General features: G+C 39.8%; 1 protein-coding gene across 9 annotated transcripts; it reads left to right on the top strand.

Moving 5' to 3' along the window:
• Positions 1-14122: 14122 nt before the first annotated feature.
• LOC109200542 (uncharacterized) lies at positions 14123-19705 on the top strand. Of its 9 annotated transcripts, none has more exons than XR_003217864.1 (14): positions 14123-14733; positions 15323-15407; positions 15546-15904; positions 16029-16079; positions 16460-16692; positions 16790-16963; positions 17060-17490; positions 17586-17703; positions 17778-17869; positions 17981-18095; positions 18463-18653; positions 18766-18933; positions 19059-19212; positions 19443-19705. XR_003217864.1 is itself a non-coding variant. In XM_025904614.1 (8 exons), the coding sequence occupies exons 1-6, from the start codon at positions 17437-17439 to the stop codon at positions 18780-18782; spliced, it is 498 nt and encodes a 165-aa protein (XP_025760399.1). In that variant the 5' UTR covers positions 17252-17436; the 3' UTR covers positions 18783-18933; positions 19059-19212; positions 19443-19705. The 9 variants fall into 9 exon arrangements, 3 of the variants coding, with proteins under 3 accessions (XP_025760400.1, XP_025760399.1, XP_025760398.1); XR_003217861.1 differs by having other exon boundaries at positions 16029-16130; positions 17412-17490; XR_003217862.1 differs by having other exon boundaries at positions 16029-16130; positions 17586-17639.
• Positions 19706-21077: the final 1372 nt, after the last annotated feature.

The raw sequence follows: 21077 nt of genomic DNA, 5'->3' as shown, positions 1-21077 counted from the left end.
AATATGAATTATAACAGTAGTCAAATAGGGCTGTCAGCTGTGCACCAACCTGACTTCTGGACAACACAACTGATGGCCCAAACCCCATAAAGACGGAAAGAAATTCCACAAATGAACCCTGACAAGGTACACCTGTGAGGTGAAACCATTTCAGGTGACTACATCATGAAGCTCCCTGAGAGAAGGCCAAAGGTTTGCAGCGCTGTCAACAAAGCAAAGGGTGGAATCTAAAATATAAAACATTTAGAGTTACATATCAGCTATCTCTTTGCTATATAATTCCATATATATTGCTTCATATATTTGATGTCTTCAGTTTGTATGTACAATGTAGAAAGTAGTAAAAAACAAACAAACATTAAGTCAAAAGGTGTCCAAATTTTTGACTGATAGTGTATGGGGGGTGGAGTTGGGAGTGTACTCCGAAGCCCAGATAAACAGAGAGGGCTGTTTCAGGAATGGCATCTGGTGTATTTTCATATCGGATCAGTCGGTACCTGGGTTAACAATTACTGCCTCCTGTGCTATTGGCCAACAGAGAGCCGATGGAAACTGTGCTACTATTTGAAGACATAGGAAGAGGAAATGGGAGAAGCGTGTTAGGAGTCGAAGAGAAGGACAGGCAGGAGCGTGGAGGTACTATGACTGGCAAAGGGAGAGAGCTGGCTGATATGAATGGAGAGAAGGAAGGTAGATTTACTGTGTGTGCAGGAGACCAGGTTGGATGTCAGTTAGAAGAGAAAGGATACATCCCTTTTCTTTTGATACATCCCTTTTTCATAGTATAATCTTAACGTGCTTCATCTGAATCACCCTTTCTGTGTGCTCACTACCTAATTTATAGCCAAAGTATTCACTCACTGTCTCTTTACTGTTTCGCTAGCTTAGCTTAGCTCGTAGCTGACTCGTTAGCACCATGGCTACTTCACCTGTCCCTCCTGCACTTTCCTGCTCATTGTGTCAGATTTTTAGTTACTCCTCGGCCTCCTTTAGTAGTAATGATACCTGTAACAAATGTAGCATATTTGCAGCTCTGGAGGCCAGGTTTACTGAATTGGAGACTCGGCTTCGCACCCTTCATTCACCCGTAGCTAGCCAGGCCCCTGTAGCTGGTGCAGCCGAAGATAGCGTAGGCCCCGCTAGCTGTTCCCCGGCAGACCCCAAGCAGCTGGGGAAAGAGGGCAGCTGGGTGACGGTGAGGAGGAAGCATAGTCTTAAACTGAAGCCCCAGGTACACCACCAACCTGTTCATGTGTCTAACCGTTTTTCCCCACTCGGCGACACACCCGCCGGGGGTCAAACTCTGGTAATTGGTGATTCTGTTCTCAGACATGTGAAGCTAGAGACACCGGCAACCATAGTCAATTGTCTTCCAGGGGCCAGAGCAGGCGACATTGAAGGAAATTAAAAACTGCTGGCTAAGGGTAAACGTAAATTCAGTAAAATCATAATTCACGTCGGCAGTAATGACACCCGGTTACGCCAATCGGAGGTCACTAAAATCAATATTGAATCGGTGTGTAACTTTGCAAAAACAATGTGGGACTCTGTAGTTTTCTCTGGTCCCCTCCCCAATCAGACCAGGAGTGACATGTTTAGCCGCATGTTCTCCTTAAATTGCTGGCTGTCTGAGTGGTGTCCCAGAAACGATGTGGGCTTCATAGATAATTGGCAAACCTTCTGGAGGAAACCTGGTCTTGTTAGGAGAGACGGCATCCATCCCACTTTGGATGGAGCAGCTCTCATTTCTAGAAATATGGACCAATTTATTAAACCCCCCAAAATATGACTATCCAGAGTTGGGACCAGGAAGCAGAGTTCCAGTCTTACACGCCTCTCTGCAGCTTCTCTCCTCCTGCTACCCCCCCAAAAACCCATCTCCATTGAGACTGTGTCAGCTCCCAAACAGACAAAAAACAAACTAAAAACCAGCAACAAACAACTTAAACATAAAAAAATCACAAAGAAAGAACAATACAGTATCCACATCTGAACCAAAGAGTAAAACAGTGAAATGTGGATTATTAAATATTAGGTCTCTCTCCTCCAAGTCTCTGTTAGTACATGACTTAATAATTGATCAACAAATCGATTTACTCTGCCTTACAGAAACCTGGTTGCAGCAGGATGATTATGTTAGTTTAAATGAATCAACACCCCCGAGTCATTCTAACTACCAGAAATCCCGAAGCACAGGCCGAGGGGGCGGTGTGGCAGCAATTTTTCACACCAGTCTATTAATTAACGAAAGACCAAGACAGACTTTTAATTCATTTGAAAGCCTGATGCTTAGCCTTGTCCACCCCAGCTGTAAAACTCAGAAACCAGTCTTACTTGTTATCATCTATCGTCCACCTGGGCCTTACACAGAGTTTCTCTCTGATTTCTCAGACTTTTTATCTGATTTAGTGCTCAGCTCAGATAAAATAATTATTGTGGGTGATTTTAACATCCATGTAGATGCTAAAAATGACAGCCTCAACATCGCATTTAATCTGTTATTAGACTCAATTGGCTTCTCTCAAAATGTAAAAGAACCCACCCACCACTTTAATCACACCCTAGATCTTGTTTTAACATATGGCATAGAAACTGAACATTTAACAGTGTTTCCTGAAAACCCTCTCCTGTCTGATCATTTCCTGATAACATTCACATTTACAATAATTGATTACACAGCAGTGGAGAGTAGACTTTATCAAAGTAGATGTCTTTCTGAAAGTGCTGTAACTAAGTTTAAGAATATAATCCACCCACTGTTATCATCTTCAATGCCCTGTACCAACATAGAGCAGAGCAGCTACCTGAACGCTACTCCAACAGAGGTCGATTATCTTGTTAATAATTTTACCTCCTCACTACGTACGACTCTGGATACTGTAGCTCCTGTGAAAACTAAGGTCTCAAATCAGAAGTACCTGACTCCGTGGTATAATTCTCAAACACGTAGCCTAAAGCAGATAACTCGTAAGCTGGAGAGGAAATGGCGTGTCACAAATTTAGAGGATCATCATTTAGCCTGGAGAAATAGTTTGCTGCTTTATAAGAAAGCCCTCCGCAAAGCCAGAACATCTTACTATTCGTCACTGATTGAAGAAAATAAGAACAACCCCAGGTTTCTCTTCAGCACTGTAGCCAGGCTGACAAAAAGTCAGAGCTCTACTGAGCCAACAATCCCTTTAACGTTAACTAGTAATGACTTCATGAACTTCTTCACAAATAAAATTTTTATCATTAGAGAAAAAATTACCAATAATCATCCCACAGATGTAATATCGTCTACAGCTACTTTTAGTACCATTGATGTTAAGTTAGACTCTTTTTCTCCAATTGATCTTTCTGAGTTAACTTCAATAATTAATTCCTCCAAACCATCAACGTGTCTTTTAGACCCCATTCCTACAAAACTGCTCAAAGAAGTCCTGCCATTAATTAATTCTTCAATCTTAAATATGATCAACCTATCTCTAATAATCGGCTATGTACCACAGGCCTTCAAGGTGGCTGTAGTTAAACCTTTACTTAAAAAGCCATCTCTAGACCCAACTGTCTTAGCTAATTATAGGCCAATCTCCAACCTTCCTTTCATATCAAAAATCCTTGAAAGAGTAGTTGTCAAACAGCTAACAGATCATCTGCAGAGGAATGGCTTATTTGAAGAGTTTCAGTCCGGTTTCAGAGCTCATCACAGCACAGAAACAGCTTTAGTGAAGGTTACAAATGATCTTCTTATGGCCTCTGACAGTGGACTCATCTCTGTGCTTGTCCTGCTAGACCTTAGTGCTGCGTTTGATACTGTTGATCATAATATCCTGTTAGAGCGATTAGAACATGCTGTAGGTATTACAGGTACTGCGCTGCAGTGGTTTGTATCATATCTATCTAATAGACTCCAATTTGTTCAAGTAAATGGAGAGTCGTCTTCACACACTAAGGTCAATTATGGTGTTCCACAGGGTTCAGTGCTAGGACCAATTCTATTTACATTATACATGCTTCCCCTAGGCAGCATCATTAGAAGACATAGCATACATTTTCACTGCTATGCAGATGACACGCAGCTCTATCTATCCATGAAGCCAGGTAACACACACCAATTAGTTAAACTGCAGGAATGTCTTAAAGACATAAAGACCTGGATGGCCGCTAACTTTCTGCTTCTTAATTCAGATAAAACTGAGGTTATTGTACTCGGCCCTGAAAATCTTAGAAATATGGTATCTAAGCAGATTCTTACTCTGGATGGCATTACCTTGGCCTCCAGTAATGCTGTGAGGAACCTTGGAGTCATTTTTGACCAGGACATGTCCTTCAATGCACATATTAAACAGATATGTAAGACTGCTTTCTTCCATTTGCGCAACATCTCTAAAATTAGAAATATCCTGTCTCAGAGTGATGCTGAAAAACTAGTTCATGCATTTATTACTTCCAGGCTGGACTACTGTAATTCTTTATTATCAGGATGTCCTAAAAACTCGCTGAAAAGCCTTCAGCTGATCCAAAATGCTGCAGCAAGGGTACTGACAGGGACTAGAAAGAGAGAGCATATTTCTCCTGTTTTGGCTTCCCTTCATTGGCTTCCTGTTAAATTCAGAATTGAATTCAAAATCCTGCTCCTCACATACAAGGTCTTAAATAATCAGGCCCCATCTTATCTTAATGACCTTGTAGTGCCATATCACCCTATTAGAGCACTTCGTTCTCACTCTGCAGGCCTACTTGCTGTTCCTAGAGTATTTAAAAGTAGAATGGGAGGGAGAGCCTTCAGTTTTCAGGCCCCTCTTCTGTGGAACCAGCTTCCAGTTTGGATTCGGGAGACAGACACTATCTTAACTTTCAAGATTAGGCTTAAAACTTTCCTTTTTGCTAAAGCATATAGTTAGGGCTGGACCCTGAATCCTCCCTTAGTTATGCTGCAATAGACGTAGGCTGCCGGGGATTCCCATGATGCATTGAGTTTTTCCTTTCCAGTCACCTTTCTCACTCACTATGTGTTAATAGACCTCTCTGCATCAAATCATATCTGTTATTAATCTCTGTCTCTCTTCCACAGCATGTCTTTCATCCTGTTTTCCTTCTTTCACCCCAACCAGTCGCAGCAGATGGCCCCGCCCCTCCCTGAGCCTGGTTCTGCCGGAGGTTTCTTCCTGTTAAAAGGGAGTTTTTCCTTCCCACTGTCGCCAAAGTGCTTGCTCATAGGGGGTCATATGATTGTTGGGTTTTTCTCTGTATTTATTATTGTGCTATCTACTGTACAATATAAAGTGCCTTGAGGCGACTTTTGTTGTGATTTGGCGCTATATAAATAAAATTGAATTGAATTGAATTGAATTGAATTGCAGTTAGTTTGATAAAGTGGTAGAGAGTGTTGATTGGAGCAGACTTCAGTAGCCATGTAGGTGAAGGAAAGAGAGATAATGAGGAGGTGTTAGATAGGCATGGTGTTAAGCAGAGAAATGCAGAAGGTCAAAATTAGGAAGATGGAAATGGCTGGGGTGAACTCATACTTCAAGAAGAAGGAGGAACATAAGGTGACGTAGAAGAGTGGAGGAAAGTGCACACAGGTGGCTTACATCCTAAACAGAAGGATCAGTCTGAAAGAGATAGGAGACTGCAAGGTGGTGTCAGGAGAGAATGGAGCCATGCAACATTGGACACTAGTCTGTAGGATGACTTTGGACGTCAAGAAGAGGAAGAGAGTGAAGGCAGAGACAAGAACTAAATTGTGGAAGCTGAAGAAGGAAGAATGTTGTGCAGTTGTTAGTTCAGGGAGGAGTAGAGACATTCTCTGGGTGGAAGGGAAGAGTTACCAGATGACTGGAAAAATACAACTGAAATGGTGAGAGAAAGGCAAAGAAAGTGTTTGGTGTATCTTTTAGAGAGAGAAAAGAGGACAAGGAGACTTGGTGGTGGATTGGACACTTTCCTGTAGTTCCTCAAAGGAATAGCTAAGAGAAAGTGCGATAGTCAGGGAGATGGAGAAAGTAGACAGGAATACTGGGAGGCCAGGCCTACTACAAAGATAGAGGTGGCAAAGGAAAAAGCTTATACTGAGTTGTATGTTAGGCTGGGCACTAAGGAAGGAGAACAGTACTTGTATCAATTAGCTAGACAGAGATTGAGCTGAAAAGGATGTGCAGCAGGTTAGAATGATTAAGGATAAAGATGGTGAAGAGAGTGTGTTGAGAAGATGGAAGATAGAAGTATTCTCTCATTGTCTTCATTAATGAAGACAGAAAATGAGGACAGATGGAGGAACGTTAGTGAATCAGGAAGCACAGGGGATTAGTAAGGAGGAAGTGAAGGCAGCTATGAAGAGAGGAAAGGCAGTTGGTCCACATGACATATCTGTGGGGGTATAGAGATGTTGAGGAGAGAGGACTTTTTAACCAGATTGTTTAACACAAGTTTGGAGAGTGAGAAATGAATAAGTGTACTGGTACCAGTTTTCAATACCAAGGGTGATATGCAGAGCTGTAGTAACTACAGAGGGATAAGCTGATGAGACACGCCAAGAAAGAGTTGTTGAAGCTAGGTTAAGAAGAGAGGTGATGATCAATGAGCAGCAGTATGGCTTCTCACTGAAAAAGAGCAGTGCAGATGTGATGTTTGCTTTGAGTGTGTTGATGCAGAAGTATAGTGAAGGTCAGAAAGAGTTGCACTGTGTCTTTGTGGATCTGGCAAAAGAATATGATGGGATGCTAAGAGAGGAACTGTGGTACTGCATGAGGTAAGTCAGGATGTGAGGGTGGTGCAGGACATGTATGAGGACAGTGAGGCAGTGGTGAGGTGTGCAATAGGAGTGACAGATGTGTTCAAGGTGAGGGTGGGATTACATCAGGGATCTGGAGTCAGCAGGAGGGACAGGGAACAGAAATGAGTATACAAGAAGGACAGCTCATGCTGAATGGTATGGAGAGAAAGTTAGACACAAGGCTGAGAAGATTCGGACATATGCAGAAGAGGGATAGTGGAAATACTGGACAAAGGCAGGAGGAAACAGGATGACCTCAGAGGAGGTTTATGGATGCAGTGAAGGAGGACATGATGAGGGTTGGTGTGAAAAAGGAGAAAGCTGGGATCAGGGTTGACATAGAGGCAGGGCCTCTGGTGTTGTGACCCCTAAAGAGAGCATTTCTCTCGCTCTACAATATATATATATACATGATGGATCAGGTGATCACATAATGTGATGTGATCACCTGATCCACCATAGAGATCATAGAGGTCCTCTTTTGGATTGAGATCTGGTGACTGTAGGGGCCATTTGAGTACAGTGAACTGAACTGTTATGTTTAAGAGTGCAATTTGACGTCATTTGAGCTTCTTGACACTGGTTATTATCCTCCTGGAAGCAGCCATAATGAAATGGGCACTTCTGATGGATGGGACATATTTAATATTTACAAAGTATTAAAGAACACATAAGTCAATATTATATTGCATTACAGATTATATATTAATGGTAGATTTTCACTAATAGAAGCTTACAGTAGAGGAACCAGCTTTTAATATAAAAGGGAACACAGGAATATATGTATCCTTTGTACAGAAGCCCATGCTTTCATATAATCTATCAAAATTCACCAGTATGATTTATAATAGTTTGAAAAATACTTGAAACAAAACTACAGTTTCTTGCACATTGTCTATACAGTGTGTTATGAAGACACAATTTGTAGCTCACTACTAAAGCAGGGTCAAGGTGGTTTTTCAGATTCAGTCTCCTATTTGTGAAGATATTTTGGTAAAATATGCTGGTAACACTAAATGGAAAGCAGCCCCTCAAGACCTTTAATGACTTTTTTAAACTGAATGGTCTAAAAAAGTTACTGATATGCCATTTCTATAGCAGAGATACAAGTATGGTTTAAAAAGAGAAGCCTAAAATGAGAACCAGAAGGCAGAAATGATGAGCTGCATTAATAATTTCCAAACCTGTCTCACATTAACTGATGAAACCCATGTTAACTAGCACACTGTTTAGTTTAAATTGAAAATCCAGTTGTAATTTTACAGGAACTGAAGCACTGTCTCATAGCCCAGTTTAGGCCAGTACATATTCAATATTTCTATTTCAGCATTTAATTTCAAAAACTGTATTGGTGTGCTTTCCAATTTGGGTAGACCAAGACCAGATATTAAAAGTAAGACATAATAATATGTTTAACTTACCTTGTAGGGTCTTTACCCTAAAGTATAAAGTGCCCTCAGGTGACCTTTGTTGTGATTTGGTGCTACATAAATAAAATTGAATTGAACTTGAAGGCGATAGAGCACTATTTATTTCTCCTTCATTACACAAGCTGTCATTATCTTCATTTGTAGTTATAGTAGCTTGGGGGCAGTGAATGGGCAAAGACAGTAGTTGGCAGTAGAGTGCAAAAAAGTGCTTGGGTGCAGTGACTGTCCAAAAGCAGTAGGGGCAGTAGAGAGCAAAAAGTACTTGGGTGCAGTGACTATCCACAACCAAAAGGGGCAGAAGGGCAGTAGAGAGCAAAAAGGCTCAGGAGCAGTGATTTTTCATAACCACTAGTAGCCAGTAGAGAGCAAAAGTGTGTGTATGAAAAGAATAGCAGTGTGTATAGAAGTGTGTATTTTTTCTCGTATTTCTATCTTTCCGAGGACCTCGCTCAAACTTTGAGAGAAGCATAAAAATGGCCTCTAGAAGGCATTACAGTGAAAAACAAGTGAGGACCATATTAAATGTCCTCACTTTCGCAAAAGGTCCTCACTCGTAAGGTCTTAAACCCACGATGGTCCTCGCAAGTATAGAAGAACAAACACACACACACACACACACACACGGAGAGAAAACCAAGTTTCTAGGTCAGTCAAGCAGTCTGTGACCTTCTTAATTTGAATCCACCAATCAGAGAGGCTCTGTGCTTTTTCCCGCCAAAACAGGTGCACCTGTTTTTACACACACGCAGCACAGAGAGAGACAGGATTTTTGCAGTCTATTTCTCATAGTCAGGACTCCCCTCAAACAAATGGCTATGATTTCCTAACCGTAGGGGCTAGAACAGTCATTCTTACACCGTTTTGTTCAGAAGAGATGTCGGAATCTTCAAGTGTTGACAATTTATCATTAAAATATGAATTATTGAAGATATTTGACTTTGATATTTGACTAATGCACCATAACTGAGTAGAGGCGAAGAGAAAACTGCCCTGACTTGCCCTCGAACAAAGCTTTGTAACTCTAAATCTATTTGGAGTATCGATATCATTCTTTCACCATAAGAGACAGCAGGCTTTGGTGAACAGTCATGGAAATTTTCAGGTCTCTGTGGGAATCCAAAAAAAAGAGATGACGAGAGAAAAAAGTGCCTCATTTCCAGAGTTTGAAATCTGAAGAAATCTGAGCGAAGGACAAATTTCCTACCCTCAAACACGTGTAACTCATCTCAGAACGGTAATAGGTTGACTTTCTGTAGAGACTTTTCAGGCTTTGTGTTGCTCTGAGGAGATTTGCAAAACATCTGTAGGTCCCACAACAATGATAGTGACATTTTCTGAAAGCCAGCAAAAATACCTACGTTTTGATGTATAATTTGTGTGGGTTGAGTGGAAATTGAGCGAGTAGCAAGAAGTTGTTCAGACATGAAGAGAAAATTCAGAAAGGACAAGTGCACACTCTGAGTTAATTGCATAGCAACCATAACAATGCATGTATTTTCTGAAAAATCACAATTTTGCAACTGAAAACTTAAAGAGGTATAAGATTAAAACGGTAGAAGTTCTGAAAAAGCTGAATAAGACAGGAATAGCCCAATAATCTGAGAACATTTTAAAGTTTGAATGGAGTTTCTAGGTGAAAGTATGAGGAAGTAGTTAAGTTTCAAAAACAAGCAAGTTTTAGCAGAATTTCTGAAGATTTCCATTCATTTCAATGGGACAAAAAAAAGGAAAAAAGTGTAATATTTTAAAAAGTATAATAGTAATAAACACCAAAAGTCATTGCCGGAAAGAGCAGAAAGAGCAGAACAGTTTAGAGTTTGAACTGAGAAAATCGGCTGAAAACTGAGGAAGTAGTTAAAGTCCAAAAAGTGTACGGAAGCAACTAGAAGAATAACTAGAAAAATTTGCATTTCCTGCGAAAATACTGTGTGGATGCCTTAACGCTGAAGTTGCCTGCTGAAAAAGCTGAAAAAGTTGAAAACTTGCAAAAAGTTATATGACGGTGAAGAAACTGAAAATTCTGCTGAAAACAGGTGAAGAAGCAGAAAATGTTTGCTGAAAAGTGGTGAAAAGCCAAAAACTTCTACTGAAAGGGGTAAAGACAGAGAAATTTTTGCTGAAAAAAAACATTGCCCTAAGCAGGATTCGAACCTGGCTCTCCAGGTCCTAAGGCAACAACTCATCTCACTGAGCCAAAGTCATTCTGACAAAGAAGAGGTGGAGAGACTGACAATTCTGCTTAAATGAGCAGAAGCTGCTGAGAATTGTGCTGATAAGAGGAGAAAAAGCTGAAAATTTTGCAGAAAAGAAGTGAATCAGCAGAATTTCTGCTGAGAAGAGGGAAAGAAGCAGAACGCTGCGCTGAAAAGAGATGAATCAGCAGATATTCTGCTCAAAAGAGTTTTTTCTGAAAACAGCTGAGATTTGTGCTAATAAGAGGTGAAAAGGCTGAAAATTTTGCAGAGGAGGTGAATAGGCAGAATTTAGGCTGAAAAGAGGTGAAAATTCTGAAAATTCTGCTGAAGACTTCAATCAGCAGAATTTCTGCTGAAAAGAGTTCTGCAGAACTCTTTTCAGAATTCTGCTGAAAAGAGGTTTTTGCTGAAAATAGCTGAAAAAGCTGGGATCTGTGCTGAAAAGTGGTGAAAAAACTGAAAATTTTGCTGAAAAGGGGTGAAAAAGCTGAAGTTGAGTTAAAAAGAGTTAAAAAAGTTTAATTGTTAACTGAAAGAAATGTTGCCATAAGCGAGATTTGAACCCAGGCCTCCCAGTCTGAGAATGGCTGCTCATCTCACTGAGCTAAAACACAGCTCAGCCCAGCGAGCAGAAACAAGTGACCACATTGATAATGTGTTCCATTCATTTCAATGGGCAAAATATTGCAAAAAATATTCAATATCTCAAAAAGTATAGAAGTTATGAGCACCAAAAGTCATAGCAGTCATTAGCAGAAAGAGCAGAATTTTTTAGAGTTTGAACCGAGAAAATCGGCTGAAAACTGAGGGCATAGTTAAGTGCCAAAAAACGGAGCAACTAGAAGAATAAAGATAAAGAACTAGAAAACTAGAAATAGAAAAATTTGCATTTCCTGCGAAAATGCTGGAAATGCCTTAACGCTGAAGCTGTCTGCTGAAAAGCTGAAAAAGATGAAAAGTTGCAAAAAGTTGTATGCTGGTGGAAAAAAAATAAAGTCGCCCTGAGCAGGATTTGAACCTGGCCCTCCTAGTCTAAAGGCAGCTACTCATCTCACTGAACCAAACTCATTCACATGAAGAAGAGGTGGAGAGACTGACAATTCTGCTGAAATTAGCAGAAGCTGCTGAGAATTGTGCTGATGAAAGGGTGAAAAGGCTGAAAATTTTGCAGAAAGAGGTGAATCAGCAGAGTTTCTGCTGAAAAGAGTTTTTTTTTCTGAAAACAGCCAAAAAAGCTGGAATTTGTGCTGAAAAGGGGTGAAAAAAATGAAAATTTTGCTGAAAAGGGGTGAAGAAGCTAAAGTATACCAAATCAAAGTATTTGTGCCAAAACATAGTGTTTCTGCCATATTGTGGTACTACTACATTACAACATGAATACAGATTAAAGATGAAAGAAACTGGCAACAAATTCCTCCACTACAAACCAGTCTGATACCACTTCTTTGCAGTGTTCACGTTTACTAAGGCACTACCCAAAAGGCGCCACAAGAGGGCACTCCAACACAAGAGATGACCTATGTACACTGATGCACTTAGTAACAGTCAGCCTGCTTGAATTGGCAGAAATACTGTGATTTAGTAGTAATACTATAACATAACAGATATACTGTGATGTTGCAGACATAGTATGTTTTTGCACTACTCATTTGTAGTGAAAAAAATTAGCAATATAAATTACAGGTCTGTGATAGTGTATAAATTTGTAGTGAAAAAAAAATGTTGACCAAGGTGGGATTGAACCCACAACCTTTGAGCTGCAGAGCCGTGTCATTACTGAATGCTGCTGTAATACTATGATTTTGAAGGAATACTATAATTTGGTAGAAATACTATGCCTTAGTAGTAATACTATAACATAACAGATATACTGTGATTTTGCAGACATAGTATGTTTTTGCACAAATAGTACGATTTCGCTCAAATACTATGAAATTGCAGTAATACTATGATTTTGAAGGAATACGATTTTGCTCAAATACTACGAAATTGCAGTAATACTATGATTTTGAAGAAATACTATGATTTGGTAGAAATACTATGCCTTAGTAGTAATACTATAACATAACGGATATACTGTGATTTTGCAGACATAGTATGTTTTACCACAAATACTACGATTTTGCTCAAATACTATGAAATTGCAGTAATACTATGATTTTGAAGGAATACTATGATTTGGTAGAAATACTTTGCCTTAGTAGCAATACTATAACATAACAAATATACTGTGATTTTGCAGACATAGTATTTTTTTGCACAAATACTACGATTTTGCTCAAATACTATGAAATTGCAGTAATACTATGATTTTGAAGGAATACTGTGATTTGGTAGAAATACTATGCCTTAGTAGTAATACTATAACATAACAGATATAGTGTGATTTTGCAGACATAGTATGTTTTTGCACAAATACTACAATTTGGCAAGAAATACTATGTTTGGGCACAAATACTATGATTTGCTATAAATACTATGATTTGGCACATATACTATAATCAGCAGATATACTATATCACAACAGAAATTCTACAACTTAGTAGTAATACTATAACATAACAGAAATTTTAATTGGGCACAAATAACCTGATTTGGCACAAATACCATGATTTGCCAAAAAAATACCATGATTTGGCACAAATACGATGATATGGCAGAAATACTATGATTGGGTACAAATACTATGATTTGGTACAAGTACTATGACTTAGTACAAATATTATGAATTGGCACAAATACTATGATTTAGCAGAATTACTATGTTTTAACATAAATAATATCTTTTGACAGAAATTTTAGCTAAAAGGTACTCTTTCTGCTTTTTAGCAGAAATACTGTAATTTTGCATAAATACTATGATTTGGGATAAATAGTATGATTTGGCAGATATACTATATTCAGCACATAGACTATAACATAACAGAAATACCTCCACCTACTAGTAATACTATAACATATCAGAAATGTCATGATTTGACACAAAAACCATGATTTGGCACAAATACCATGATTTGGCAAAAATACTATGATTTCCCAGAATTACTATGATTGAGCAGAAGTACTAAGATGTAGTAGAAGTACTTTGATTTAGCAGAAATACTATTATGGAGGAGTAATACTTTAACATGGGAGAAATATTGATACACACACACAAACATACACATACACAGAGCCTAAAGGGAACAGTGGCTGTTAAGAGTCTGGGCTTGGTATATCTAGGTCAGTTAAATTAGCTGCACCTGCTGTAATCAGCCCTTACACACACAGAAACAGAGAGGTATGAGTTTTCTTCAGTGTATTTCTGACATTCAGGATTCCCCTCGAACAAATGGCCATAATTTCCTAACCGTAGGGGCTAGAACGCTCATTCTGACACCGTTTTGTTCAGAAGAGATGGGGGAATCTGCAGGTCTTCATAATTCAGAGATAAAATATAGATTCTTGAAGACATATGACTTGTAATACACTGTAACTTAGTAGAGGCGAAGCAAAACTGCCTTGACTTGCCCTCAAACAACGTTTTGTAACTCTAAATCTATATGGAGCATCAAAATCATTCTTTCACCGTAAGAAACAGCAGGCTTTGGTGAACAGTCATGGAAATTTTCAGGTCTCTGTTGAAATCCATCAAAAAGATATGACGAGAGAAGAAAGTGCCTCATTTCCAGAGTTTGAAATCTAAAGAAATCTGAGAGGGGGACAAATTTCCTACCCCCAAACAACTGTAATTCCAACCCGTTCTCACTCCCGACGCGTAAAATACTGACGATTTGTCACGTCCCTTAACTTCTCATGCTGACGCTGAAGGTACCCTTCCACGTTTTTATGCGACGCTGTGGGTTGTCAATTCATTCCAATATGAACCCGCTCGCGGTGATAAGAGACGCTTCGAGCAGAGGCTCCAGCCATCCATTTACTCCAATAATAACCCCGTCACTGCGAAACGTGACGCCTTGAAGTACAATCTAACTGGAGAACCGGGGACCCTCTCCGCGAACGGGTTTTTCTCCCTAATTTAATGCTTTCTTTTAATGACATCCTTAACATTTCTCAACAAAAACACATGAAAGTAACACTGATAATTCAACAATAAAATCGCTTCATTTTCCAAAGTGATTCACGATCTGAAAGTGCGCAGATTTAACGTACATAATCCTTGGTTGGGTTTATTATTTTTATTTCACACTTAAAACACATTTATAGTTTTATTCACCACTCCTGTTAGTTTTGGATGCGCTCGGCTCCAACCAATCAGACGCAACCGGTGTAAGCAAAGGATGATGGGAGAACGGAGAGACCCGTTTATAAGAATAAGAAAAGGAGGCGGAATTGATTGATTCTAATGCAGGTATGTAAAAATACATATATTTAGAGTAAAAGCTTGATGTGTGTTTCAAAGGGTTTTTTTCATAAAAGCTTCAAACAAACAGGGGTGACTGATCTCGGAAACGATTTAATGCATTTAAAAATGGCTACAGCTACCGTCAGCATGCTTGCTAGGTACAGTACGGTAACGACTACACGTGGCTAGTGCAGCATTAGCCATTTAATCCAACGATGATCATTAAATCTATTATAAACATTTAAGGACTTGTGTGTTGCAAAAGAGCCTCACATGGTGTGTAAAGCAGTTTTTGCGCTAATAGTTCTGCTAGCTATTTACAAACCTATGATGCTAACGTTAATTGCTAACGTTAACCGGAGCGCTAAGCTTCAAGCTGCTGATGAACTCATCAAGACAAGCAGGTAACCTTCTTTTTTTTTTTGTAAATGTGATGTAGTGGAAACAAACGTTAAAGAGGGGACACACATGTCTAATTTATTGTACGTAGTAAACGTTATATTATTTGATATATTTTTTATAAATTTTATATATCTGTATATATGTTTCAGTAAGTAAATATTCTTCAATCTCTTTTTTCCCCCATTTTCCGCAGATCAGCATCAATGTCCACGTGAAGAACCTAGTTATGTTGCCAGTGTCAACCCAACAAAAGGCACTTTCACAATATATAAAAGAAGGTATTCCTTTTTTAAAGTTTACTTTTATATTTGTTGTTATAGTTGAGTTAGGCAGGGCTTTTGTGCAGTCCTAAGAAACATACTGCCTAGAGTGTTTTTCACTTTGTGGAAGAGTTTCTTTATTTGTTTTTCTGTTAGTGTATGGAACTGAGGTGCTTCCTCAGGTTGTTGGAGGATGGAGAAGAGGACGCAGCCGTGACTTGTGAGATGGCGTCTGAGTCAGCTACTACTCACTAGGAGATCAGAAACATGGTGTCCTTGCAAAAGTGGAAAGAGGCCTTGTCTTATAGACAATATGTTAGCTACTCTGGATCCACTGTCACACCGTGTGTGTCAGTGTGGCAAACAAGTAGTTGTGAGGTGTCTGGACTGCCTGCCTCTTCCATTCCTTTGTGCCAAGTGTGATATTGCAGTTCACACACGCTTTGTCCTGCACAACAGAGAGGCAGTAACAGGAGGGTTTTTGCAGCCTTCATCAGAGTTTCACAAGCCAATAGGTACGGTTTTTAAGTCCTATGCATTTCTTGCTATGTTCTATGAGTGGGTGCTGTTATTGTATTTATATTGTGTATCATTTAATTTCCAATTCTTTTTATATATATTGTGTGTTTTTAATGTTAGTTCGGCTGTTGCCTGTGCAAAGGCCAGACCATGTGTGTGACTGCCCAGCAGGTAACGTTGAGGTTTCACCCGGCGCAGTTGTGGCTCTTGTAACCATAAATGGTTGCCCTTTTGTCACACAGTACATACACAATAGATGTGTTTGCAGGTTTTAGTGCAAATTGTACATTGCTATCATCATTGTTTATTTATATAGCACTTTAAAAACACACAAGGCTGACCAAAGTGCTGAACAATAGAAACATAATAGATACATCTATAAGAATTGCTATCTTGTTTTGAATTACCCTCGGCCCGCAGTATATGTGGGCACCTGTCAAAGGTCATTTGGATTTACTTTGCTTTGCTTTGAAAACAACATGAAATCTTCACAACATGAAAAAAATGAATGCTTTGAGCCATGACTGAATTTATCCTTATCCTTCCTAAAGGCTGTTATAACCTTGCACTGCCAGTGGTGAGCTGCACCAGCTGTGACCTAATGTGGTCCCCCTCAGTTAAGGACATCCTGGGTAGTGGATATTGGCCTGGCACCTTAAATTTCTGCACCCTGTTTTCAATGGATGCCTTTCAGTCTTTCTATGACATTAAGAAGGCTGCACCAGGGATGTCACTTAAGGCATTTGTCAAAATGCTGGATGAAAGAACAGCCCATTTCGGAAGGGTGAGTTTCTAAATTTGTCAAGTTTAAGGAAATTGTGCAAATCAATGTTTATGATGACTGTCCGTGAATATTCTGTTGTTTGTCCTCTACTTAAAAGACTGGCCGAATATCAGCTGATGCCTTCAGTAAAAGCTTTGTGGAGTGGAGTGCTGTTTGAGGTGGACAGGATGTGCAAGGAGCCATGCGTTAGCTGTCCTGCCTGCACTCCAGACGTGCTTGCCGTCTCAGTTGATGGAAACCGTAAGCTTTATCGCTTTCAATCTAATGCAAGGTACGTTATGCATTGTGTACATAAATCAAATATGGCTTTGTAGAAAAAAAGTATTTTAATGTTTCTTTTCAAACAACTGTCACTGTGTCCGTTCAGCACTTCAGAGCAGGCGAACTTTGAAGGTGTCTTCATTGAAAAAGATGAAGTAGCTGAGTTTATGAAATACATCCAGAGACACACAAATAATGTAAGAGACTCATATATATATATATATATATATATGCTGTCAGCGTTAATCTTGTTAAAATGACGTTAACGCCATAAACATATACACGTGTGTGTATAAATACATATGGATGGGTGTATATTCATTTTATTTTTCTCTTGGTGTTGTTATAATACTATTTACTTTACTTTTTCTTAATGTATACTTAATTTTAGCATCCCAGGACATATTACGTTCCTTTGCTCCGATGTGTCCTGTAAATATTTCCCATATTTAACCAAGGTGGCTCAGCTGAGGACTCTTGTCAATGCGTCCTTTTCTCTCCGTCATGCATGCAAAGGCTCTCATTTGGAAATGCGAGGTATACTGCAGCTTGTAGTTTTGGATTAGTTTGAGACATTTTGTTATAAGGTTGAATGAATTCAGCAGTCATGTATTGTGACCTCCTTTCTATAGATCAAATGGGGAGGTGCGTTTCAGGATGGGGCCGGTTCTACAGTTGGAAAAGAGGTGGGACAAGTAAACAGTTTCCTGTCTAGGGCGGCCATCACAATGAAGTACATGTCTAAAGCAGGTATGTGTTCGTGTCTGAGATTCCACTCAGTATCTTGCTCATTAATTCTTATTTGTATACTAATTGAAATGCAGGGCGAACAGACATGCTGACCCTCCTGGCTTTGGGTTGGAACAAAAGGAAAGTGGAACAACTGGGCCGCAGTTTGAGCCAGAGATATCTAAAGGTGATTTTTTTTTTTTTTTTCAAAAACCATTTTAATGTGTGTGGTAATGGGGGAAAAACACCTGTACTGTAAAAACATCAATGTGAATGACATTTATTAATGTATTCTTAGATCATAAGGATCCTTAGAGAACAAGTGGAGAGCCTGAATGCGACCAAAAATGAGCTGGGTGTGGATGACGACACACTGCAGCAATGGGTGGCCGATGTGCAGAAATGGGCTGAAGGTGAGTCTCAATATAACGCACTCGTGTATAACAATAGGACCCACCATGGCCTCATTAAAGAACTTAAGGTAGAATTAATATCTTTCTGACAGTGTCAACAAACAAAGAAAAATAAGCCTTGTAAAAGTGGAATTTATGGCAGAGGTTTTGCGTTTCATCAAATTGGATTGAACCTGGGTTGAAATGATGTCGTACTAGTTGGTTTTATAAACCTGAACACTGACATACTTGTTATCTAATGATAATGCAGCACATGAAGGCTACAGATGTCTTATAATGAATATCATCAAGTCAGTGATTACAGAGTCCACTGTAGTTTGGTGACTGTTACTCATCCTGTATTCTGATTAATATTCCTCTCACTTAGAAACTGATCAAACTGATGGCAGCCTTGGAGCGTTGCAGGCACGAATAGAGGAGCTTGTCGTCATCATCAGAGTGCGAACACAAAGTCTTTACAGACAAAATGGTGTCACAGTTTCTTTGAAATGGACCGTTTGATGCTCAGTTTGTACAGCTTGTACAGCTACTTTGTAAACAGAATAAAATCAGATCCAGGTTTGTTTAAGCTGGATGTGATGCGTGTTCTAGCAAACAAATTGATGAGTGTAGATTAAAATGTAAATATATACATTATGTGAAGGTGTGAATTTTTTATGATTATTTACAGATAGCAACAAGAGGTGACACAGAATTCGCAAAGTCATCTTAGATGAGAAGAAACGGTTGGCGGCTGCTGTTGACGACTACAACAAGCTTGCTGAACCAACAAAGCAAATCGTATCCAGTGATGCCCTCATCCAGACCGACATTTGGCCCTGGCAGAGCACAAGTGAACGTAAGCTCTCGATTTATAAATATCCTTTTTAAACAAACTCCCAGTATCTGAGCAGTAGTTGAATGTTTTGTTCTTGAGTCATAACGTGCTACTATGTTTTCCCATCTGATGTTGTTAAACTGTAGCTGCTGCTGACCTCCAGACAAAGAGAAAGGTCTTTGAGAAGGTGATGGCTGTGAGGCGCCTGAGAGAGGAGGAGATGATCCTTTGCAGGGAGATGCGGCATCACTGGACAGTGTTACGAATGCGATCTGTGGTGTTGGACAATCTCCTCAGACTGTAAGCACATCTTTTATTTATTAATTATTTGATGAATCGATTGAAAATAAGAGCAGATGCTAAAGTCTTACTGGATCTTTTACCTATATCTAGATTGCTAGCTAACACTGCCTTCTCCCTTTAAAAAAAAGTTTAATTACAGGATCCTAATTCCTTGTGTTTATGAGGTGAGGTTTTTTTGTTTGTTTTTTTTACTTCACTCATATTTATTTGTTTTGTTCTTTTTACAGCCTCCCTTGTTGGCATGTCGGAGGATGCACAGAAGGGACTCCATAGCCTGGTTTAAAAAAAACAAAGTGAACTGAAAGCTGAAATGCTGAAAATAAAGGACATGTACAAGAGAATCCTCAGCCACCAACCACTCCTGGAAATGGACTCGGAGGAGGAGGAAGACATTCCAGACGATGCCACTGAGAGTGATTTGAGCACTTCTGATGAAGACTGATTGTGTCATCATTGATGTTATTTTTGGTAAAATAAAAAGTTAATCACATCTCTGTTTAATGTGATTTTTCAACAGACATTTTACATTTTGAGAAGAAAAATGTAATTCCCTTGGTGCAGTTGTTTACCCTGAATCATTCTTTCCCATCTAATTTAATGACTAGTGTACATGTTCAGATAGACTAATATAATTTAATTTATGGAATGCTTTCTGTGCTGCTCAAATTATCACAAAATTTAAAAGCACGAGGCAGCAAACTCACAAGGAAATTTTTTGTTCAGTGTTTTGTCGAAGAAATCAACAAGTACAATTGAGATGTTTGCTGTAGTGATGTGTTTGTTAAGAAGCATGCCAGCACACTGGTGAACTGACAGTCCCCAAATGCACCCGAGCCACTGACTCGCCCCAGAGCAAATGAAATTGCTTATCTAGAAAGACAACCGTCATCAAAGAATAAGTAAAAGAATAGGAAACTAACAGTAAGGGAAGGTACTGTGGGGTAGGAAAGAAAGGCCAGAGCCGTGCAAAATGACCTCCAGCAGGCCACAAATGTGCACGTCTGCTCAAACGGTCAGAAACTGACTCCATGATGGTGGTATGAGGGCCCGACTCCTGCCCTGTGCTCCTCACAGATGAAAGCAGGTTCACACTGAGCACTTGTGACAGAGTCTGGAGACGCCGTGGAGAACCTTCTGCTGCCTGCAACATCCTCCAGCATGTCGGTTTGGCAGTGGGTCAGTTTTGGTGTGGGGTGGCATCTCTTTGGGGACCGCACAGCCCTCCATGTGTTCGGCAGAGGTAGCCTGACTGCCATTAGGTACTGAGATGAGATGCTCAGACCCCTTGTGAGACCATATGCTGGTGCGGTTGGCCCGGGTGCCTCCTAATGCAAGACAATGCTAGACCTCATGTGGCTGGAGTGTGTCAGCAGTTCCTGCAAGACGAAGGCATTGATGCTGTGGACTGGCCCGCCCGTTCCCCAGACCTGAATGCAATTGAGGACATCTGGGACATCATGTCTCGCTCCATCCACCAACTGCAGCACAAAATGTCCAGGAGTCTGGGAGGAGATCCCTCAGGAGAGCATCTGCCACTTCATCAGGAGCATGCCCAGGTGTTGTAGGGAGGTCATACAGGCATGTGGAGGCCACACAGACCAGTAAGCCTCATTTTGACATGTTTTAAGGACATTACATAAAACCAGATTAATGATTCTGTATTGCATTGATCAAGGAACCAACCCAATAGGAGCTAAAGGCATCCTATTGACATTACTTCACTCAGTAAGTTTATATTATGTTGAATGTGCATTTTCTGCATCAGTTTAGAACATAATATGTTAGCACTCCCTGGTCCTTTTTGGAGACAGATCCTGAGACAGCAGGCAGCTATGGAGAACTCGTGTCAGCTGTGGTAATTA

The sequence above is a fragment of the Oreochromis niloticus genome, unplaced genomic scaffold (genome assembly GCF_001858045.2).
Source record: "Oreochromis niloticus isolate F11D_XX unplaced genomic scaffold, O_niloticus_UMD_NMBU tig00002678_pilon, whole genome shotgun sequence".
In the NCBI taxonomy this organism is placed as follows: Eukaryota; Metazoa; Chordata; class Actinopteri; order Cichliformes; family Cichlidae; genus Oreochromis; species Oreochromis niloticus.
This window is presented reverse-complemented; position numbering and strand designations above follow the sequence as displayed.

Coding starts and splice junctions, on each gene's coding strand:
- LOC109200542 (XM_025904613.1), top strand. CDS start 17,437: ATGCGTCCTTTTCTCTCCGTCATGCATGCAAAGGCTCTCATTTGGAAA. Junction 17,491..17,585: donor CTCTCATTTGGAAATGCGAG/GTATACTGCAGC, acceptor TCCTTTCTATAG/ATCAAATGGGGAGGTGCGTT. Junction 18,096..18,462: donor TGTGCAGAAATGGGCTGAAG/GTGAGTCTCAAT, acceptor CCTCTCACTTAG/AAACTGATCAAACTGATGGC.